Raw genomic sequence first — 23,276 nt, forward strand, 5'->3', positions numbered from 1 at the left:
ACACGTTGGCTGATCCTCGGCGCGCGGGGCTTGAGTGCGGCCCGAGGCTCCGCGAGAGGAGGCTACGCATGCGTGCGATGAGGTACGCACTCTCGACACCCCCTCCTGCCCTGCGAAGGGTAAGGCTGGGCGACCGCTGCCTCCAGCAGGCCTGATGTCTTTGGTTTTTTGCAGCTTACCCCTCATGCGACCCACTCTCTCCAAATTCTCTTTAGGACAAGATTTCTTGATGTGAAACTTAAATCACTTAGGCTGCAGCTTCATTTTATTTCTCCAAAAATACCCTCCCCGCACCCCATAGAACAGGCTGTGAAAAAGTCTCTGTTACCTCAACCCAGAAACGTGCTCCAAGTACCCTCCCCAACTCCACCTAAACTCTACTGTGGGTCTCCTGGGCCCTGGCTCATCTCCCCACACCACTTCACTTGCCTCCTTCAGGAAACCTTTCCTGATTAACCCCGGTGGGACTGCAGCCATCCCAATTAGCCGGGAGAGAGCTCAAGGCCAAGATGAAGGCAGAGATTCAGGGGCACAAGGCTCAGAGCGAGCCGACCGCTTCCCGCCCGGCCCCGCCCCGGCCCCTCCGCGAGTAAAGTCAGGCAGCGGCTCGGGACACAGCTGTATTAGGCAGCGGAGGCTCCTACACAGTAGGAGGCGGCACGTCCCAGGAGGCCCCAGGACGCGACACAACGCACGCAGTGGCCCCAGCGCCTTCCGTCGGCTCGCGGCCCGCCCGGGGCCCAGTCCACGGAGGAAGCCCGGAGGGGCGATTAAGGCAGCTTGGCTGAGAGAGGGGGGAGCGGGAGTGTGCCAGTTCCCCCCAAAAAGCTGGCTCACTGAGGGGGCGAGCTTCTCACCTCCCACGCCTCTCTCGAGGACAGGGGGAGACAGTCGACAGTCAATAAATAAACCCGAGGCGGGCAGGGCCCCCGGAGACTCTCAGAGTCCAGGAAGGCTGGAGGTGTGGGGCAAGGAGAGAGGGCGGCGAGCCCCCCGCTCGCGGCCTTCGAGGCGGGGGTCTCCGGAAGCCCACGCGAGGCCGCGGAGCAGCGCCCTTTAAAAGTTAAAATGGCTGCCGGTAGGGACGGCCGGCGGGGAAGAGGGCCCGACGAGGGGAGGCTTTGGGGACAACTGGGGCTTCTCGACGTCCACCCGCTTCAGGGCGCGGCCCCGGTAGCCCTCCGGCCGGCCTAAGTACAGGAGGTGTCTCCCGGGACCCCCGGAGTACCTGGAGGGGCCTCCCGAGGGGACTCGAGTAAGCAGGGCGGGAGGCGGACGGTGAGCGTTGAAGGGCAACCTCCGGCTGCCCCCGAGCCCGAGCCGGGGAGCGGGGCCGGAGAGCGCGGGCCGGGCGGCGGGGGCCGGGCGCTTCCCCTCGGGGGGCACGTCCAGCCGCAGGGGCGGGGCGCACTCCCGGGGGAGCAGGCTGGAGCCCGCGAAGCGCGCGGGGGTGGGCACGGGCTTGGGCGGGAGCGCCTGCGAGGTCAGAGGGGCGGGCGGCGGCGGCTCGGCCCCCTTCCGCGACGGCGGGCCGTGCAGGTAGCGCAGCAGTTCCTCCAGGGTGGTGACTTCCACGGCCTGCCCGGGACAGCCAGGCGGCGGCGGCCTCACCAGCACGCGCGGCGCAGGGCCGCCGGCCGCGTTCCCGCCGCGTGCGCGGCCCGGGCCCTCCTTGGCGTTGTTCCCATTCTGGTTCCACTCCCAGGGGCCCCCGGCGTGGCGGAGGTGCTTGACCGGCAGCTCCGGCGTGGACTCCGGCGTGGGCAGGCAGGCCAGCTCCGGCGGGGGGACGCCCTCGGGAGGAGGCAGGAAGGTGGTGTAGAGCTGGGGCGTCTGCGCCCCGTCTCTGTCCTTGGACAGCGGCGGCGGCGGCTCTGGGCCCGCCCCGTGCAGCCGAGCTAAGCTGCGAAGGGAGAGAGGGCGCGGGAGCCCTGGAGTCTCGATGTCCTTGCTGCGGCGTCGGTGGGCGCGGCGACAAGCGCAGGAGACCAGGAGGCCAGAGACTGAGGCGCCCAGGGCGAAGGCTGCGGCCACACAGGCCAGGAGGAGTGGGATGGGGACGGAGCGGGAGGCAGAGGCTGGGGGGAGGTCCCGGCGCACGCCTGCCGACCGAGAGGGAGGAGGGAGGCTCAGCGTAGGCGGGCGGGCGTGAGGTGGTGGCGAGTTCCGAAGTTTCGCCTCTCCTGCTGCTGCTCAGCTTCACTCAGACACAGCCTTGACCCTCCTCAGGAGTCACCTCCCCTGACCCTTCAGCACACACAGCACATCGCACTACCCCTCACACACAGGCTAGAGCTTGGGCCTGAGGAGTCCCCATCCCAGCTCTGGTCCCTGTAGCCATGCCGAGAGCAACTGTCAAACTCTGCCCGTGCAGAAAGAGGCCGGGCTGGGATGCCCAGCTCTGGGGAGGGGAGGCTCCAAACAGGCATTAGTGAGCACCAAACACGGATCAGTGAGGGGCTTGGAATTCTTCACGAATCGTCAGCCCCACACTTCACTCCTGTCCCTCCCAGCCAGCCCCCTTACCCTGAGTGTGAGCTCCAAGAGTGGAAGACTGGGGCCGGGGGTGGGCATCACTGGGGGGGCTGGGGGTCTCAGGGGAAGGGCCAGGACCCAGAAGCACTGGTGACAGAGACCAGGTCAGAGCCAGTGAGGCTCCTGCTCTCCAGCTCTGACACCCATCCAGGGGTCCCCCCACTTTGGAACCCAAAGGTCCAGAACTCCAGCCTCTACTTTCCTCTGGGTATGGGGAAGGGCTCACCATGCAGGACATTCTTTCATTTATTTGTTCAAAAACTATTAAGCACTCTACTATGTGCCAAGCACTGAGCTATATGCTGGGTGTTTGGAGGATGCTAACCCTTTTCTGAGACTCTCAGGGTGTCCAGGGTGCTGGTCTGCTGCTGCTATGGGGCACAGACTTGGGTGAGTGTGGGCTGAGCAAGGGAAGGTGATGTTGGGACAAGAGGACTCACCATAAGCAGAATTCCCTGTGCCAGACTGACTCCCGGTAGCTCCATCTATGAAGAAGCGAGAGAGAGGGTGAAGATAGGGGGAGGGGGAAGCCTCATGAAGCACTGAGCGGGGTGACTGTGCCACAGAAGAAAAGAAAGAAAAAAGCCACGCCTGGGATGGTGTCTGTGGCCATCAGAGCCATGTGCAGCTACAGCTGCAGCCGTCCCTTCTGTTTACCTTGGCAGTCACCATGCTCCATGGATTCCTGGTTCCCAGCTGGATCCACATCAGTCCTAGGAGGAAATGAAAGTGGTTCCATCAGTTATACATGTTAGCCCCATCCCCCACCCTGGCCCTCAGCTTCCTCTCTTGGTGGCAGGGAACTTTCTCCTCAGGAGATCTGGGGGGCCCTCACTTACCCACCAGATCCCCTGATATCCACACAGCCTCTGGAGCTATCCCATCCACAGTATGGGTCCTGAGACGCCAGACAGCTCCTAGGGAAAACTAAGTCGTGTGAGGCTGGGACCCTCTCCACTCTAATCACATTCCATTCCTCTGTCTCTTCTCTCACCGTGGCCTACAGGAGGCTCCTAGCTTGGTATTCCCATCCTATCCACCCCAACCCCTATTCCAGTCCCTGGTTACTGACCACTTGCAGAATGCAGAGGCACCTTCCCCCCAGTCATCCCCTCCATTTCTCTGTCACCCACAATGGCTGTGTTCTGTGCTCCTGCTGGCCCAGGGAGCTTGCCCAGGCAGGGCCTGGCCTCAGGCCCCTCTCACCTCTGACAGGCCCCATGCCGGGTACACTGACTGAGAGGGAGGTAGATGATGCAGCCAGAAAAAGCCACAAAGAGCCTGTGACCTTCAGTGTCCAGCTCCAGCCCTATGATCCGCCGTGCTGTTTGGGTTGCCCGCTTCCCACTGCACCTAGAGTGAGGCCAGAAGCAATCAGAGCTGGGACCGGTAAGGCTCCTTTTTCCCTGGGTAAGTTAAAGAACAGAAGGTAGGGAGGCGCACAAGCAACCGAGTACAACTCATGGGGCTGGGGTTCCTGAGTGGCCACCCTATGGCACCACACTGCCCAGCTTCTCGCCAAGGCCCTCTCTTTACCCCGCAGCTTCTGCCCTGCAGAAGTCTATGTTGCAGTTCCCCACCCATCTCCACATGCCCATCTACCACCTCACAACACATCCCTTCTCTGTGGGGCTGGGGGGCAGGGGGTGCGCCTGCCAGACAAAGGCCTCACCGGGAGGGGCTGTAGGCATCGATCTCTTCCAACACGATGGGCTCCTGTCCCCCAGATTGGCCCCCTGGGGGCAGCACCTTCAGCACTGTCCCATCATTGGAGCCGAGGAACAGGACTGTGATGTTACTGTAGGGACCAGCCATGCCATCCACAGCTACCTGGGTAAGTAGGGCCCTGGAGGGATAGGCCTCAGGTCAGGGCAACCTGACTAGTGGAAGTTTGAGTGTTTCAAGGACAGCCCATATGTCCTGGTACCCACTCCTGGACCCTTTCCCCAGCCCAGGATTTCCTTCTTAGCTCTCTCCCTTCCACTTTCATAAGTTCTTCCTCTCACCAATATGACTTACCTTGTGGGGTCAGAGAAGGAGAGTGGCTGAGGAGGGGAGAGGAGTGGTCATCGTTTTTTAGCCCCATACCTGCTGGTGAGGGTGAGCAGAGGCTGATGGGTGGCAGGTGGCACGGCAGGGTCCAGCAGTGGGTGAGCCTTGATAAAGGTCAGGACATCATCAGGGAGGTCTCGAGAAGAGGAGAACAAGGCAGCTACACCTACTCCTGCACAGGATCCTGGCCTGGTGGGCACATGGGAAGGCACAGGCTCAGGGCAGGGAGCTGGGGCTAAGTTAGGCTCTATGACCCGCCTCCCCGCTCCCCAACTGCTCCCAAACATGATCGGTAGCCCTTGTTCCCCCTACACACAGACACTCACACTACTGCTTCCTTTCCCTGTTACAGCTCTCCAGTCATACTGCCAACCCACTATTGCCCCCTCCCCAGGCTTTGGACACCTTACCCTCTTCTCATAATCCCAACTTGGGAGCAGACACTGCTTGCTCCTGCCCCCACAAAAGCCACCCCCATCCTGGGTACCTGGGGGAGGGGACCCTGTCCTCAGACACAGGGGTCCAGGCCCCATCCAGACTCCTCTGCTCCTTGAACTTGCCCTCAAACCCACGCTTAATATCATCCAGGTAGAAGGCGCAGACTGCAGAGCCAGGGATGCTGAGGGAGCCAGAAAAGGATGCAGACTGGGTGTTGGAAGGGACAGCACAGATCCTCCCAGGTAAGACATGGCAGCTACCCTTCATGCACCATATTAGGGAGTGGAGCCTGAGAAAGTGGGGCAGCCCCTGGGTGCCATGCTAGGAAAAAGAAGATAGGCAGAACAGCAAACTAGCTTTGAATGGAGCTTCCCCTCATTGGCCCATCAGTAGGCTTTGAGAGGAGAGCTTGGACACTGGTGGGGCAAGGGACAAATTGGGCCACATTGGTTAGTGTAGTACCAACCTATTGGTCTGGGTGGTGAAGACCCCAAAGAGAGCAGAGCGGCCATACAAATTCACAGGCCCGGTCAAGGCCTGTAAGACGTCAAAATAGAAGGTAGAGTCCCCAGGGACAGAGCAGTTGAGCCGCAGCTTCAGGAAGGATGTCCAATGGCGGTCCAAGGCCCGAGGTGAGCCACCCATGTCACGCTTACACACACGGGCCACACGGGAGAACTGCACCTGGGGGAGGAGAGTCGGGGGACGAGGAGAACAGTGAGAGAGTGCCACAGGGCCAGGGGGAGAGAGAAGTATGGTGAGTTAGAGTAGCAAGACACCAACATGAGGGGCACAGCAAAGGAAGGGTGTGGTGTGGTAAGTCAATCTTGGTCAAGGATGAGGAACACAGCAGGATGTTGGAGCACAGGGCTGGGGCCTGCTCCCAGTTGGGTCCTCAGAGTCCAGGGGATTGCATTGTGGAGATTAGGGCTGAGAGCTCTCTCCTGACGGGCTCCTCAGGCTTCAGCAGAGCCCTCCAACCACCCACCCCTGGTGCCCACCTCCTTACCCTCCCCAGCCGGGCATCCTCCACAGAGACCTCTCGGAAGAAGAAGTAGACATGGTCTCCATGCTCCAAGGCATGAACAAAGTATGGCTCTGAGTGAGGGAGGGACAGGAAAGGGTATGGAAGAGTATCTGTACCTGCTCAGAGACTCCTGGCCCCACAGCCTTTCTCGTCTGCATACGCAGACACTACTACCACCTGCCTGCTCCCTGCCACAGTCCTCCCCCTGCGTCTCCTCCCCAAGAACAGCCTCCCTCCCCCAGGCCCGCCCTGACCTCGGAGCCACTTGGAGTCGTACTTGGCGGAGCGGAGTGGGGGCTGAGGCCCAAGGCTTCTGTAAACTACAGCATCACTGGCCTGGAAATCCGCGGCTGTGGCTGAGTACAGGCTGCCCTCTGGAGGTGTAGGTAGGGTGGGGTCAGGGGAGGGCTTAGGGATCTATATCCTGGCTCTCCTTGGGCCTCCCACCTCCCACCGCTACTTTGGCCTGACCCTGACCCCTATCTCAACCCTCCACTTAGGAGCATAAGGAAAAGACCAAATTAGGAGAGGGGCTAAGGTGGGAGCTCCCTCCAGCCACATGCTTGCTTTTTACATGCCTAGGTGCACACCTGCAAAGATGGCCACATTGGACTGAGTGGCATCAAAGGGACATCGAGCCTGCCCACTGAGCTCCTCACCCTCCTGCTGCAGCGAAGTTATCTGGAGGCAGAGGGAACAAATTCTTGGAACCCTTGGGGTCTTGGAGTCTGGCTCCATAGCCCACTTCCTTGTGTACCCTTGCCTCCTTCCCCCGTCCCTTTGGGACCGCTGCACTCTGGGCACTCCTATTCCCCCACCCTCCATGATCTGTCCCCACCAAACTGATTGCCCATCTTGGGTTCTCCTCCCACTCTGTCCTGACCCCCCACCCTCGCCTTTGTACCCCATAGCTGCGGCACACGGGGCTGAATGAGTTCGTTCCACAGGCAAGGAGTGTCTGGGAGTCCCAGGGAACGAGAACACGAATGTAGTTGTAGCACTCCTCCTAGAGAACCCAAAATTCTAGGTCAGTGACAGGGATCCCTCGGCCTGGGGCAGGGGGTCACAGGAAGTACGGCTACTCCCCTTGAGCCACAGAGCAATGTGGGGTAAAGTCCCAGTCAAGCTATTCGCTAGCCCTGCAGCCTTGGGCAAGTTCTTTGGTCTCTCAGAGCCTGACTTTTCTTTTTTGTGAGGCATGTAAAGGAAGCTAAAAATCATTAATTCCTTTTCCTTCACATTTTCCTCTGTGGCTTGGGATAGGAGAAGTGGGTGGGAAATTCCACTTGGACAGAGCCTGGAGGCAGGGCACTCTCCCTCCCTCGAAATTCTCATTCTACTCCTCACCGTCAGTTTCCCCCGCACAGCACAGTTCTCCATGTCTTGGCTCCTCCATGTTAGATACTGCAGGGAGAAGTAGAAGAGGAAAATCAGGGGGCAACTTGGACCCCTGCTACTTAATGCCTCCTTTTGGATTCTTCTTCCCACCCACTTGACCCCATTAGACCTTTCCCAGCCTCAGCTCCATGTCTGCACCTCCTCCCACACAGCCCCTCACCTTGTTGGGCACCAGCCCCTCCCCTTCTTCTTGGGCTTGAAGATCGAAGGAGTAAACGTGATCCCTGAAGGGATAGGTAAGGAGGGATCAGAGCCAAGCCAAGCCACCTCACCTGAGCTCCTTAGCCCCTGCCTTGCCCATGGTCAGCTGCTCAGGGACAAACAGTGCATACCTCCTGCCCCCTAACCCCCCCTTACTCCATGCCTTGGCATTTTGTGCTCAGTGTCCCATGGCTTGTGTACCTGCATGTGCCCCTGCAAGATGCTGCAGTGGCCATGCAGGTCCCATGTCTGCCCAGGAGCATGCATGTCTGCCCCACAATTGTGCCACAGCCAGTTTACCGGGCAGCCACTAGCAAGGTCCGATTCAAGGTCAGGAATCGCTGAAAGTCCAGCCCAAGTTCTGCAACCACAGCATCATCCTCCAGGCCCCGGAACCAGGATGATGGGGAAGTACCTAGAGAGCGTACAGAGGTGGGTGCTGAGTGCCAGCCGGGATACCACACACTCCCTCAACACCCTCTCCAGCCAGTTGAAACCCAGCCGTGGACATAGTGGGTACGTGAGATGAGTTGTCAGATATTAATAAAGCTATTAATAAGGCTATTAATAAAAATAATACCAGCTAATTCTGAGCACTTAACCTCTGCCAAGCACTGTGTTAGCACTTTAGATGCATTGTCTCCTTTAAATTCAACAACCCTGTGAGGCAGGTACTAACATTGGCCCCATTTTACTGGTGAGGATCCTGAGGCTTAAAGCCATTAAGGAATTTGCATAGCTCATTTAGCCTGGAAGCCGCAGGCACCCAGATTCAGATCCAGGTCTGTCTGACTCCAGAGCTGAGTCCAGTCCCTTCTTGGAACTGCCTTAGGGCTAACGATTCCCTTTCACTCCCACAATGTAAACCGTCCCATCCGGGGCATTTACTCACCCCATTTCTCCCAGCCCACTTTGCACCCTCCCCTCAAGGCTCTTCACAGGCCACCTCAGCCCTCCAAGGTTTCTGCCTCCTCTGACCAACTCCAGCATCCACCTGGCCTGCTCATGGAAACCACAGTCATCAGCGCTCAAAGGGAGCCAGAGTTCAGGGAGAGATGATTTAATGTTCCTACGGAGCTTAGAACTGCTCTGGCACATGTTAGTGTTTGCTATTCTCATTCATCGCCCAACAGTTACTCCCAATGACCCAACTCCAGTTCCTTTATCCTTAAAATTACTCTAAGTCCTATATATCTATAAAAGGGACTTGCAAATAGATAAAAGTTCTTCTCAGAAAAAGTGTGTATATGGTTTTTCTCATGGTAGGACCTAGGCTTAGTAGTGGTACAAGTGTGGAGAGGGAGGTTAAGAGGCGTTAGGAACCACTGAACTAGTCCCAAGCCTTCATTCTGTAGCTGCTAATAATAGCAAACACACGAGCCGGCCCGTGGCTGAATGGTTAAGTTCGCACGCTCTGCTTCAGCAGCCCAGGGTTGTGCTGGTTCGGATACTCGGCACAGACCTAGCACCACTCATCAAGCCATGCTGAGGCGGCGTCCCAGATAGCAGAGCCAGAAGGACCTACAACTAGAATATACAACTATGTACTGGGGGGCTTTGGGGAGAAGAAGAAAAAAAAAAGAAGATTGGCAACAGATGTTAGCTCAGGTGCCAATCTTTAAGGAAAAAAATGAAAACATCTCTTGAAAAATAAGAATAGCAAACCCATATAAAGCATTTATGTTGTGCCAGTGTTCTCAGCACTTTACATGTATTACTTCTAATGACTATTTAATCCCTAAGTAACTCTCTGAGGTAGAATACTATTATTATCTTCATTTTGCAGATGAGGAGACAGGCAAAGAAAGGTTAATTAGCTTGACCAAGGTTACACAGCTAGTGAGCAGCTTAGCAGGGATTCAAACCTGCTAAGGTTTGGTCTGGCTGAGAGTCAGGTTCTTAACCCCCAAGATGATGCTGCCTTGAAGTGAAGAGAGTAGGTGACTGACCTGAGGTGCCAGCTCCCTCTACCTGTGTGCTCCTCTTTGCTGGTTAGGCTCTTAGCTTCCTTGAGGCTGAGAGCCCTCCTGCCCTTTGTCTCCCACTTAAGGGGTCTCAGTGTCTAATTGTCCAGACTGAGTGCTGAGTGCACACAGAGGGGGCATGGTACTGGGGTGCTCACCTTGCAGGTCAGAGGTCAGCAGAGGGACGGGGTCCTGGGGAAAGGCGGCCTGGGTATGGGGAAGTGAGAGCAGCAGCAGCAGTAGCAGCAAGGGCATGAAGTGAGGGACACGGGGCATCCTGTGTGGGGCAGCTCAGGCCCCAGGAGGTGCCCCCTCACCCATATGCTGGCCCTGAAAGAGGAGACAGAGAAAAGTGGGGGAAGGGGCCAAATTCCCTCTACCTTTGATGCAAGTTGGCTCCCCCAACCCCCTGGTCTATCCCCAGAAGACCCTGTGGTGTGGGGGAAAGAACCTTCTCCCTGGCACTGCCTCAGTCCCAGCCAGCTGTCACTGTCACTCAAGGTTCTTCCCTCTCCAACTGGCCCAAACTGGCTGGTGTGAGGCCTGCCAGCATGACCCCAGGTAAGGACAGGACACACCCAGCCTTCTCACTCAGCCCTTTCTCCTCTCTCTGACTGGGTCTGGGACATTCAGTAGGTGACACCTCCTGGCCCCCCTCTTGCTAACCCCTTCTCAGCTATAATTAGACACTAAAGCCTTAAAATTATAAATAGTGACTCCTTGGCACTGGGAGGAGGAAGAGGGCACCATGTCTGCCTCCCCCTCCCTCACAGACCCCCATAGCACCCTGGGAGCAAATGCAGGCACTGTGCCCAGGCAGAGGCAGCTGTGAAGCAGCCATCATCCTCTCTAAGGTTGAGGAAGAACAGAATAGGGGGAGGCAGCCTAGGGGTCGTTGGCCTGGTCTAAGCTCATGCTTCAGGGGCACTTCCCATTGCCAGGGAGAAGCTGGGTAGGGAGGGGAGTTGCGGCTGGGGTGGGGGGGGGGGTGCTGTCTTAGCCAAAAATGAATCTGCATCAAAGCCAGATCAGAGGCTAAATTTAGCTCTGGCTGCAGCTGTCTGCCCGACCACTGTGCCCCCTCCCAGCCTCTCTAGCCCCCTGTTCCCTCCCTGGCTCCTAAGAACCAGTGCATGTACTTGATGGGGGGACGAGCAGACCCACCCCATATGAGAAGCCAGGGATAAAAGGGGCTATATTGGTGAGGAGAACCGACTGAACGTGTCCCTCTTGCCTTTTCTTCCCTCTTTGGGTGGCCTCAAAATGGAAATATAAATAATTCAATGACAGGCAGGCAATTGTAGCCCAAAGTCCAGGAAAAGATGGATATGATGGAAGGAACGGTAAGACAGCCCTCATTCCCACTCATCAGCCACCTTCCCCCAACCAAGCTGACCCTGGCTGGGACCCACAGTGGAGGTGTATACCAGCTTGCTGCCTTCCTTCCCCTGAAATTGAAGCGAGGGGCTGTGTAAGCTCTGGAAATCAGGTCAGGAAGGGTGAAAATCCTTTCTTTCCACGAGCAGACAGCTATCCTTCACTAATCCTTAGTTGCCCATCCCACCATGTCCTCTAAAGAAGAGACCCTGGGCTTCCAGGCCCAGCCCATTCCATCTCCCCAACAATTCCACTCTTGGAGCCAGGACCCAAGTGTACCCCACCCCCAACCCAGCGTCACTGGTGGGGAGGCTGACGTCAGATGGGGTCCCAAGAGAGCTGGAGGAGGGGAAGGGGTAGGAACACCTAATGATGACCCCTCCCTAGGGGCAGAGCAGTCAGCTAGCTAACGACCCTCTGGCGCTGAAAGGCCAAGCCTTGCCCCCCCTATGTTTCCGGATGCTGGTGCTCCCAGGGGAACAGAAAGGGACACAGCTTGTCTCTTATCCTCCCCCTCCTGCTCCCCCCTCCCCCAAGTTGCCCTGGGCAACTGGTATCTTCACCCAGGAAACAACTTTGGTGTCTGGCAAGTGGGGAGAAAGCTAGACCCTCTTCCTGCTCCCAGGCCATGCCAGCTGCCCTCTGGGGCTGCTGCCCTTTCCTTACCTGGGTTGATGACTCCTGTAGGGGTTTGAAGGAATAGGAGATCTCTGACCTGATGGAAGAAGGGACAGAGGAGGGAAAAGACTGAGTTACACCTCCTTGCCACATCCCTTAAAAGTAAATGTGAAAATTTAGGAGAAGTCTACTGAGGCTAGGGTAGGGAAGATGCTGCCCTGGAAGGAGGGCGGGGGTGGGGTGGGCATTGGTTGACACTGAGCTTGGTTACAAAGGTGCTGGTCGCTTCATGCCCAGATCTGTGAGGGCGGGGGCTGGGGCTGGTCCCTAGCCAGAAACTCCAGGAACTGCAGGACCAGTCTTGGGAAAAGGGGTGACTAGGAGAGCTTGTGGGCCATGACGACCACTCCCATATTAAAACCCTCAGAAACCAGCAGCCTTGTTAGCAAAAGCGCCCTAGCTGGGGACAATAGAGGCTAATTTGCATCTCATTTACATGCCCTTCATTTCTAGGCAAAATGCTCTGATAGCAAGCACCCCCAGCCCCCTCCTTCTTCCCTGAGAGAGGAACCCCTCCTTCCCTCCCACCCAATCTCTCTCCACCCCACCCCCCACCTTAGCCTAGATTAGTCCAGCCTCTAAAAACACTTGGTTGGCCTTTGCATTGGCCCCCTTGACTTAACTATAATATATCTTTAAGAGGACTTCTCATAGCTGTTTTCAGGGAGCAGCATCTGAGCGGCCCCCATCCCACTCCTGGCCTGGGGAAAGGTTTACCCTTCTGGGAACAATCCCAACTGCTTCGTACACCCCATCTGAAGCAAATGAGGGAAGCCTGACAGGCTCTTTCTCCCCCTCCTGGATCCTCCCCTTGCTGAGAAGAGGAAACAGCCCTTTTCTCTCCTCCTGGCCCTGCAGCTACCTCTGGGGAGTGGCCGGGGTCATAGCCAGAGTCTAGCAGGGGCTGGGGAAGGGATGGAGAAGGGGAGACCGGGCTGGGGACAATGGCAGGAAGCCCTCGGGCTGATCGCCCTGCCCAGTCCACCTTCCTCTGGGGGCGCGGGGGGCGCCCTGAGGAGCCTCGCGGAACAGGCGGGTTCCCTTCTCCTATACATTTTCCCCACCCTCAGCCCCAGGCTCGGGACCTACCCTCCCTTCCCACCTAACCCCCAACGAGGATAATCCAGGTATCCAGAGCCTCGCATGAGGCGGGCCTGGGGCCAGGGGCTCGACGTGTCTCCCCCTCACTGGATCTGGGGCTCCGAGAGGGGCGGGTAGCAGAGTCTGGGCCGGGACCGGGTCCCAGAGCCACGTTAGCGGGAGGAGGGGCTGGAGGGGCCTGCGGGCCCAGACCGAATGGGAATGGGAGCGGGGACTGGGGAGCGGAGGCGGGTCTCCGAGGCCAGGGAAACAGGCCCAGAGGCAGGGAACCGACGAGGGCGGGCCTGGGGCCAGCGCTGAGCGGGGTCCGCGGGCTCGAGATGCAGTCGCCAGTTCGGCCCTCCTCCGTGGGAGACCTCGGTCTAACAAAGCGCCAGGGCGAGTCGGGTGAAGGAAGGAGATGGGCACCGGAATTGATGTTTCTCGGGGGCCCCATTCCCCGACTCTGTGCCCAAGCCAACCCCCTGGGAGGTGCTCATACTCTCTCTTGCACAAGGACAGAGGTGCAGCCGTGACACTAAAGTCCGGAACGACGCGTCCCCTTTCCCATCCCTGCAGGGGCATAGAGACGGCCCGGTTCTCCGCGGGTCTCGAAGCCTTAGTTTCCCCGCTGGGGAGGCAAGGGACCAGATTTTCAACCCTCCGTACGGTGCGCGCCTCAAATCCCCTTTCGCGCTTCCCAATCCAGAGGACGCGACTCGGAGAAGCCCGGTCGGAAGAGGCGACCAGACCCTGCGCCCAGCAGAACAGTGACTGGGCTCAGCCACGGTCCCCACCTCTCTCTGCGCACCCCAACTCTGCTGACCCTTTTTGCCAGCCAGACACAGCGCGCTGGCACCCTCCCGGGTGCCTCTCGCACTTCAGAAGCTTGCCCCTAGCCTGCGGCGCCCCGGTCCTCCCCGCTCTCCTGCAGCCCCATCCCTGCTCCGGGGTACTTGCTCCGAGATCCGGGTCAGCGGGATCGAGATGGCAGCGAGCGGGCAGCGGCCCCGCACCGCGCCGAGTTCGCAATCCGTGGTTGGGGCTCTGGCAAGATATAATGAGCATCCAAATTGGATGGACCCTGGATCTGGGCCCCCGGGTGCTGTCGGGTCGGGCGAGCCCTGGGTCCCAGTGGCAGCCCCGACTCCCGCCGCGGCTCCACGGAGGAAAACAATGCGACCGCCCGGAGCTCTGGGCCGGGCCCCAGCTGCCCCGCCCGCCTCCCGGCCGGACCCGCCTCGGATCCGCCTCGGGGCCGCGGCAGCTAATCCGGCTCTCGGAGGCCAGGTAGACACCGCCTTCTCGACACCTCTCCACCAATAGTTCCCCTCGGGGGCGGGGTGCCAGGAGCACCGCCTACCGAGAGGGCCAGGCCGGGAGGGTGAGCTGGAAACCAAAGCCAGGCGCGAGATGGAGAGACCCACGGACGGTCGATGAGGCCCGGACAGAGGAGGACACGGAGAGGCCCTGGGGAGAAATCTCACAAGAGAGGAAGGAAGAGAAGCTGGGAGGAGAGACAGACAGGAAACCTGGGGACCTCCGCTGGGCTGGCCTGTCAGAGCCGGCATGACTCTCCCTCCCTCCTTTCTCCTCCCCAATGGCTTTGGCTACCCCGTTCCCTAGAGAGTCTCCCACCTCTCTCCTACTCTGCCCTAACCCCCTGTTACTCCTCTCTACTCTTTTTACCTCAACCCCTTCTCTCTCCTCTGGTTCATCCTGACTCCAGTAAGGCAGGCCTAGCATGCACTTGAGGGCTTGAGGCCTGGGAAAGAAAAGGAAGATGTCACCAGGAGGTTTTCCTTGTCCCCATCATCTCTTTCCCTCCCACCCCTACTCTCAAAGCAGGATGGACTTGGGCCACTAAGCCAGGAGTTAAGGAGTCAGGAAGCCAGGGTGGCTGACAGGCAGGCTGGTTGATGGAAAAGGACAGGTGAGTGAGGCTGAAGCCAAAAGAGCGATGTGGCGATCAGGACAAACTGACTCAGAGAATCAAACAGAAAGAGGAGCAACATGGAGACCTGAAAGAGAGGGACAGTGACCAGCTGCTGAACCTCACATAGCCGTACTTGACCCCCAGGAACAAGATTAGTGGTGTCCCATCTTTCCTCAGAGGGCGCTGGACATCCCTCCAAACAGCAAAACGGCTCCTTCTCCATCCCCACCCTCTATAAAGACCCTTTGATTCTGGGAATGTCAGTGAGGAGGAAGAATGAGGCTACTTCAGACAGCACTGCTTGGCTCCCACCTTGGTATTGCCTGCTAGATTCCTCCCTGCGTGGGGGCTGGGACAAAAGACGGTCTCAAAATTCCTGGGATAGTGGGTGGCCTGGGAGACATTGGTACTCTTGGATATTTTATCTGAGTGGGCACCTCCCCCACCCCACCCCCAGCCCCCACATCCTGCTGTCTGGACAGGAGGCAAGCAGGGGCAGGGGTTTGCTTCTTCTGGCCAGTCTTTACTGGACTGAGATCAGGGTGAGTAGCATCACTGACTGGGCTAAGCCCCACAGTAAGTAAGCAAGAAACACACACACACACATGGAGACAGAGACACGGAGATGGAAGGCCAGGAGAACCAGTGAGATGAATAGAATAAGAAACAATGGAACAATACTTACAGATCAACTGCCGAGGGTCTTGGGTCCAAGGCAATTCAATGGACAGTTGGGGCTGTTTTAAAGGCTGGAAAAAGGTTTTAGGAGAAAGACACCTCAAAATATAGAGGCACTCAGAGGTTGAAAGAAATCTCCCCAGCTCCTAGCATAGGGCTTACGTACTCAAATATGTGCTCATTGAATAGATTAGTGAATGGGGATTAAGATATAATTCATTTAAAGTTTTAGGACCCAACTAAAATCTCAATTCAATCCAATAAATATTAAGCACTTACTTCAGGTACAATCCACTGTGGGATGTGGTCCCAATCTTTAAGTAAATGACCATTTATTTCAATTAAAACAAGATTTACATGTACTACATGATTAAAAAGTAATACCAAGTCTCAAAAAACAAAACAAAACAAAAACTACATGACGACTGCAGAGAAAGATGTTGGATACATTTTATCAGGGAGGTTGGAGAACTTTAGTGGGAGTTAGCTTGGTGCAAAAAAAACGAGAGAAGGGGCTGGCCCCGTGGCCGAGTGGTTAAGTTCGCGCGCTCCGCTGCAGGCGGCCCAGTGTTTCGTTGGTTCGAATCCTGGGCGCGGACATGGCACTGCTCATCAGACCACGCTGAGGCAGCGTCCCACATGCCACAACTAGAAGGACCCACAACGAAGAATATACAGCTATGTACTGGGGGGCTTTGGGGAGAAAAAGGAAAAAAATAAAATCTTTAAAAAAAATAAAGAGAAATGCAATAGTTATTAAAAACAACAACAACAAAAAAAACGAGAGAAAATGTTCCAAAGAGGAACATAGCTTAAGCAAAAGCTTTTGCTTGGTGTGTGCCATCCTGAAGCATGGATAGCAAAAGGTCCCGTGTGACTGACATTTAAGAAAGATGCTAGTTAGAAGTAGAGTAAAAGGGAAGAGGGAGACAAATTATGAGGCCTGGAATACCAAGGCGAGTAGGTTAAAATAATCTGATAGCAATAGGATGTCATTTTAAGTGTTTGAATAAGGGTGTTACTTGTCAAAATGCTTTATTTTAGCAAGAAGACAAGGAGGCCTCCTAGCAAAACAATAGGGAGGTTTGAGGTTGAGGAGCAGTCAGACAAGGATGGTGGCACGGGGTGTAGAAAGAAATGGATGAGGGGCTGGCCCCGTGGCCGAGTGGTTAAGTTCGCGTGCTCCGCTGCAGGCGGCCCAGGGTTTTGTTGGTTCGAATCCCGGGCGCAGACACGGCACCGCTCATCAAACCACGCTGAGGCAGCGTCCCACATGCCACAACTAGAAGGACCCACAACGAAGAATATACAACTATGTACCGGGAGGCTTTGGGGGAGAAAAAGGAAAAAAATAAAATCTTAAAAAAAAAAAGAAAAGAAAGAAAGAAATGGATGAATCTGAGAGCTGTTTACAAAGGACAAATCCAAATGACTCTGTTCCTACTCCCCAGGGTCTTCTGGAGAAAATCTCACAGTCCCACAGATTGGAGCCTTTAGCAAATTCAGGATCCCCAAGCTTGGAAAATTACCCTCTCCCAAGCCCTACAAGTAGCTATTTCAAACTTCCGCCTTTTTTCTCAATTCCTTTCCTCGTCACTTTCTTGCTCATCTTAGCAGAACCCACACCCGTGTTCAGAGAAAACAGAGGTAATAAGGTGAGAATTCCAACAACTTTTTGCCCTCTGCAGAGGCACTTAGCTGCATCTTCACATCCCTCTCATCCCAGTAGACGAGGCATCCATGTTGCCTACCCAAGATTCCCACTTTACTGTAAACTCCTTGCAGGCAGGGCCTAACTATGTCTGTCTTGCTCACCACTGTGTCCTTTGCATTTAGCACAGTGCCTGGCACAAGCCAGGTGTTAACTATTAACACATTAGTTGAATAAATCTGTACTCTATCCTACTTAAGGCCTTTACTCCACGTCTTCATATCTTTTTCCTCCCTTTATTTTTAATCTTTCCTTTTCTACTGACATCTTCCTCTCAGCACATGCTCAAGTATCTCCCGTGATTAACAGAAAAAAAAAATTCTACACTTTCCCTTGATCTTTGCCTGTATTTAGACATCACTCAATTTCTCTCTTCCCTTTACAGATAAACTTGTAGAGTCACCTATACTTGCTGTATCCATTTTCCCTCTTCTCATTCCTTCTTCTCATTCCGTCTTCACAATCCTTTTAGGTTTTGCCCCCATCAATCTGCTGAGATTGTTCTCATTAAGGCCGCTAATGACCTCCTTGTCACAATCAATGAACAGCTCTCCAGTCTTTATCCTTTTGCCCTCTTTATGGCGTTTGACCCTGTTGACCCCTCCTTTCTTGAAATGCTCTCTTCTTTTGGCTCCTGGGTCCTTCTTTCTCTCTCTCTCTCTGTTTTTTTTTTTTAAATTCCAGCTAGGTACTGTTGACTGCTGAAGATTCTGCTTGCTTTATTTATTTGTTTATTTATTTACTTATTTTTGAGGAAGATTAGCCCCGAGCTAACAGCTGCCAATCCTCCTCTTTAGCTAACATCCGTGTTCATCTTCCTCTACTTGGTATGTGTGACGCCTACCACAGCATGGCTTGCCAAGCGGTGCCACGTCCGCACCCGGGATCCGAACCGGTGAGCTCCGGTGACGCAGAAGCGGAACATGTGAACTTAACTGCTGCGCCACTGGGCCGGCCCCTCCTTTTTTCTCTTGACAGAGACTAGAGGCTTAATAAACATATATATTTTAGTGAATGAGTGGCTTCACTTAACTATTAATATGGCCACTCTTTCTCAGCCTTCTCTGACCTCTCTTTAAATGTTAGTATTCCCTAGGATTATGTCCTTAGCCCTCTCTTCTTGCTCTGCACACTCTCATTGGTCAGGATAATCCATACCAACAGTTACAATAACTGTTTACATAGTGCTCACCATAAAACCACCACAAGATCTAGGTATTCAACTGGGTCTTTCTCTTGAGTTCTAAACTCACTATACTATTTCCTATTGAATACTTCCATTGGAGTTTTCATAGGTATTTACCACTTAGTCTAGAGACAGGAAGCTTGCCTTTTATCTTTCTATACCCAGCACTTAGTCATAATGGCTGGCATATAGTAAGTAGAGGAAGAAATAAATGTATTAAAGATGTGAACTACCTCCTGCCAGGTCAGGCTAAAGTCTTGCTTCACTGCTTCAAATCACACTGAACTTTCTCTTCCTGAACTGATATGAGAGTGCTGATCCTAACCATGGTAAAACCTCAGCTAAGCAGAAACACAGGAATGTTCCATTCTGAATATTTTCCCAGATAACTGAAGTTTATCCAATCAAGTGCAAAACATTTTCATTTTAACTGTTTCAAGTAGGGATTATTCAAAAAGGTATTATTAATTTTCTGTGGATTGTATAGTGGGAAGAGCAGGACTAGAAGTCATTAAGGCCCAGATTGACCTCTAGAGTATGGCCTTGGATAAACCATTTATTTCTTTTAATCTTTTTTTTTTTTTTTTTCCTGAGGAAGATTAGCCCTGAGCTAACTGCTGCCAATCCTCCTCTTTTTGCTGAGGAAGGCTGGCTGTGAGCTAACATCAGTGCCCATCTTCCTCTACTTTATATGTGGGATGCCTACCACAGCATGGCTTGCCAAGCGGTGCTACGTCCACACCTGGGATCCAAACAGGCAAACTGCGGGCCGCGGAAGCGGAACGTGCGTGCTTAACTGCTGCGCCACCAGGCCGGCCCCTAAACCATTTATTTCTAAGACTGAGTCTGTCATCTGTGAGTGGACACATTACCTGCCTGCCTACTTCATAGGATCAAGTAAGGTAAAGTAAGTGAAATGTTTTGTAAATCTGAAAGTGCTTCACACATTTAAGATACCATCATTTAACCATTTTTTTGCTTACTCGGAGGAAGCACTGTGAAGCAGGAAAATAGTGAGGACCCCAAAGTCTAGAATATATATAGTTAATACTGTTTGCTCCTCCTCTACCTGGCCACAAATGCTACAATTTTCAACTGTCTGCTTTTTTGTTTTCCTAGTCTTCCCTTGCTATCTGTGTTAATTCTCATTGTTATCAGTGTTTTTGCATCTAAAAGCTCCTCTTTCCTTTTTTAATTTCTGCTAATTATATTCCGTGGGTTTGGAGATTACTAGAAATGGGTTAGATTAAGAGAAAATGAAAGAAAAGCTTCCCCATGAATGAAGTAAATGGACATTATTACATGTGACTGTTATGTTGCTACCATTTTCCCCTTATCTCCCGGTTCTTGGGTGTGTTCTGAATATATTCTTTCAGCAAATATTTATTGAGCGCAGTATGTGCTAGGCAATAGGCAGGCACTATAGCATAATCCCTGCCCTCATGGAGTTTATAGTCTAGTAGGGAGGCAGTTTAAAAAATCACAAATTACAGTGAAGAATGATTATTATAATAGGGGAGGTATGTGGTTGTATAGGACTATGTAACAGAGAGGTCTAATGTCATTTAGGGAGTCATGGATGGCTTTATAGAAGATGCAACTTTCCAGCTGAGACCCAAGGGATGAATAGGAATTAACCAGGCAGGGAAGAAGTCTGCATGGGAAGAGTGTTCCAGGCAGACAGACAAGAAGCAGGAAAGTCTGGAGCACAGGAAGAGGTGAAAGGAGAGATAGAAACAAACATGGTGAGTATTGGAGGAACTGAGAGAACTACAACATGGCTAGAGCAGAATACAAGGGACAGACAAGAGGTAAAGCTGGAGACATAAACTGGTAAGGAGTCAGCACAATTTTGGATTCAGAAACTATTACTGTGTTTGCATCTTGTATTTTCACTCCTCCTCTTTTTTTTTTTTTTTGAGGAAGATTAGCCCTGAGCTAACATCTGCTGCCAATCCTCCTCTTTTTTCTGAGAAAGACTGAACCTGAGCTAACATCCGTGCCCATCTTCCTCTACTTTATATGTGGGACACCTACACAGCATGGCTTGCCGAGCGGTGCCATGTCCACACCCAGGATCCGAACTGGTGAACCCCAGACCACCGAAGCAGAATGTGTAAACTTAACCGCTGTGCCACCGGGCCGGCCTTTCACTCCTCCTCTTATTTTCCAATTAGATTATACATTTCTTTTAAAAAGGACTTAATTACTTTTCCTGTAATTTTGGTAGTGCCACCTACTATTATGCCCAGAGTGTGTGATCAGTGAATTGATAGAGCATACAGGAGTAGAAGGCTGCCACATTCATTATGAGGTTGAAGTTACTAACTCACAACCTTGTGAGGTAATTATCAGAAAAAGTATATGCTTGGGAATCACACAAGGTCCTCAGTCTGCTATTAACTAGCTCTCTAATTTGAGGACAGGTTATTTAACCTCTTAAACCTCAGTCTCCTTCATCAGCAAAAGGATACAGTGACATTTAATTCATAAGGGTATCTGAGGATTAAATGAGATATTTATATAACATCTAGCAGACTGCACTCAACAAATGCTAGCGCCTGTTCTCTCCTCTCACTTCCCTCCCCTGAACTCGTAGTCCATTCTTTCCACCTGCCCCTACACCTTACTCCATAACCATTCCCTCTGCTTTGCATTTTCCAAGCCTCCCTCTCCACTGGCTACTTCCTCCCAGCCTACAAGAGTCCTCAAACTCCAAGCTAAGAATAGTCCCTCTCTCAATCCTGCTCCCCATCATCTTAAGCTACCTTTCCATTTCTCTTCATCTCTTTATCAACACAATCCTTAAAGGAGTTATTAACAATTCCCAATTCTAGTTGTATCAAGGACTCTCGGTTCTGGATCCTGGGCTGAGAGAGGTGGGAGTAAGAAAGGAGCCAAGTCCCACAACTAGAAGGACCTGCAACTAAGATATACAACTGTGTACTGGGGGGGGGGGGGGGGGGCGGGTTGGGGAAATAAAGCAGGAAAAAAAAAAAAAAGATTGGCAACAGTTGTTAGCCCAGGTGCCAATCTTTAAAAAATAAAAAAAAGAAAGGAACCAAGACCCAACCACCATCTTCAAGGAGGAGGACCAATGCTTTTGTGGTCAGTGGTATGCTGATTGCCTCGACTTCTGAACTTCAATTTACCTCTCAACTTTTCACGACCAGCCAACTTTCCAATCCTTCCTCTTCTGCTAGAACTTCTTTCTTGTAAAATCACCAAATCCCAAGGTCTCTCATCAGTTCTCATCCTGTGCTTAAGCAAGCTGTATCATTGATCATTTCCTTTTTTCTCCCTCGTCTTTTTCTCCCCAAAGCCCCCCCCCCCCCAGTCCATAGTTGTACATTCTAGTTGTAGGTCCTTCTGGTTGTGCTATGTGGGAAGCCGCCTCAGCATGGCCTGACAAGCGGTGCCATGTCCGCACCCAGGATCCGAACCCATGAAACCCTGGGCTGCCCAAGCGGAGTGTGCAAACTTACCCACGTGGCCGGTGGCCAGCCCCTGGTCATTTTCTTTTAAGCATGCCCCTTCCTCAGCTAAAAATCTATTGAAACCTCTAACCCATTCCCTCTGAGCTAATGATTTCACTCCTCTGAACAAAAACCTTTAATGTCTCCCCAGTGCCTACAGGAAAAGTCTGAACTCTTGAGCCACTCCTTTAAAGTCTGCCATGATCTAGTCTTTTTCCTTCTTCACTTATTTCTCAAACAACCTATGTTCCAGACATACAGGATAAATCACCACTTCCCGAGTATGCCCTGTATTATCTTTATTCGTGTATGGCTTATGCTTATCCCTATCATCTGGGAAGAATTTCTTCCCCATCTCTGCCTATTAAATACAGATCTTCCTTGACTTCCGATGGAGTATGTCCTAATAAACCCATCATAAGTCAAAATGTATTTAAGACAGCTAATCTACCCAACAACATAGCTTAGCCTAGCCTATCTTTTTTTTTTAAGATTGGCACATGAGCTAACAACTATTGCCAATCTTCTTTTTTTGTTGTTTTTCTTCTTCTTCTCCTCAAAGTCCCCCAGTACATAATTGTATATTCTAGCTGTAGGTCCTTCTGGTTGTGCTAGGTGGGATCACACCTCAGCACAGCTTGATGAGCGGTACCATGTCTGCGCCCAGGATCCAAACCGGCGAAACCCTGGGCCACAGAAGCGGAGTACGCGAACTTAACTCAGCCATGGGGCTGGCCCCTTAGCCTAGACTATCTTAAACATGCTCAGAACACTTACATTATTAGCCTAGAGTTGGGCAAAACCATCTAACAGAAAGCCTTTTTTATAATAAAGTGTTGAATATTTCATGTAATTTATTGAATACTGTAATGAAAGTGAAAAACAGAATAGTGTATGGGTATAGAATGGCTGTATAAGTGGATCTGTGTTTATCCTCGATTGTGGGGCTGACTGGGAGCTGCTGCTGCCCAGCATCACGGGAGAGTATTGTACTGCACATCGGTAACCTGGGAAAAGACCAAAATTCAAAACTAGAAGTATGGTTTCCACTGAATGCATATTGCTTTTGCACCATGGTAAAGTCGAAAAATTGTAAGTTGAACCACCAGAAGTTGAGGACCGTCTGTAGTTGAATCCATCCTTCTAAGGCTACCTCTTCAGCCCTTATATCAGAAATAATCCAAACTTCTCTGTACTCTCAAAATTCTTTAAACTTCTATTAAAGCCAATGACATCATTTGACTTGTATTATAGTTATGTATGCTTAAGTTTATCTCCCTGACCAGGGAGTAAGATTCTTGATGGCAAACATTTTTTCTTCCTTCAAGAACTGACTTCCCTTCGTTTTTGTACCCCTTTAGCAGCTAGGAAGCACAGTAAGTAGGCTTGTTTCCTCTAGTGGTTCGACGCTGTGCTGACACCTGCTGGTCACATCTGGTTTGGCAGCCTTGGCCCCAGCACCTGCTCTCCAGTGTTCAGGGTGGGGACAGCGTGTGCCACCCTTACCCAGCCAGGAACCATGGAAGATATGCTCATGGT

The 23,276-nt window shown here is 53.0% G+C and overlaps 1 protein-coding gene across 7 annotated transcripts; it reads right to left on the reverse strand.

The window, feature by feature from the left end:
* Nucleotides 1-607: 607 nt before the first annotated feature.
* Nucleotides 608-13,937, reverse strand: SEMA6C (semaphorin 6C). Of its 7 annotated transcripts, none has more exons than XM_070496871.1 (20): nt 13,711-13,937; nt 11,659-11,707; nt 9,774-9,945; nt 7,952-8,066; nt 7,611-7,674; nt 7,400-7,456; nt 6,957-7,058; nt 6,643-6,733; nt 6,307-6,426; nt 6,035-6,123; nt 5,492-5,709; nt 5,075-5,206; nt 4,624-4,776; nt 4,208-4,381; nt 3,742-3,888; nt 3,375-3,452; nt 3,193-3,248; nt 2,976-3,020; nt 2,527-2,622; nt 608-2,102 (listed from the first exon to the last, which is right to left on the reverse strand). In XM_070496871.1, the coding sequence occupies exons 3-20, from the start codon at nt 9,889-9,891 to the stop codon at nt 1,057-1,059; spliced, it is 2,901 nt and encodes a 966-aa protein (XP_070352972.1). In that variant the 5' UTR covers nt 9,892-9,945; nt 11,659-11,707; nt 13,711-13,937; the 3' UTR covers nt 608-1,056. The 7 variants fall into 7 exon arrangements, with proteins under 7 accessions (XP_070352972.1, XP_070352973.1, XP_070352975.1 ...); XM_070496872.1 differs by having other exon boundaries at nt 13,707-13,832; XM_070496874.1 differs by lacking the exon at nt 13,711-13,937 and adding an exon at nt 13,253-13,271.
* Nucleotides 13,938-23,276: the final 9,339 nt, after the last annotated feature.

The sequence above is a fragment of the Equus asinus genome, chromosome 25 (assembly GCF_041296235.1).
Source record: "Equus asinus isolate D_3611 breed Donkey chromosome 25, EquAss-T2T_v2, whole genome shotgun sequence".
NCBI classification, from domain to species: domain Eukaryota; kingdom Metazoa; phylum Chordata; class Mammalia; order Perissodactyla; family Equidae; genus Equus; species Equus asinus.

Excerpts from the sequence above, each read along its gene's own strand:
- SEMA6C (XM_070496871.1), bottom strand. The coding sequence starts at position 9,891 with ATGCCCCGTGTCCCTCACTTCATGCCCTTGCTGCTACTGCTGCTGCTG. Across the intron at positions 7,059-7,399 it reads CTGTGCGGGGGAAACTGACG|GAGGAGTGCTACAACTACAT; the intron begins GTGAGGAGTAGA and ends TGGGTTCTCTAG. Across the intron at positions 5,207-5,491 it reads TTCACCACCCAGACCAATAG|CATCCCTGGCTCTGCAGTCT; the intron begins GTTGGTACTACA and ends TGGCTCCCTCAG.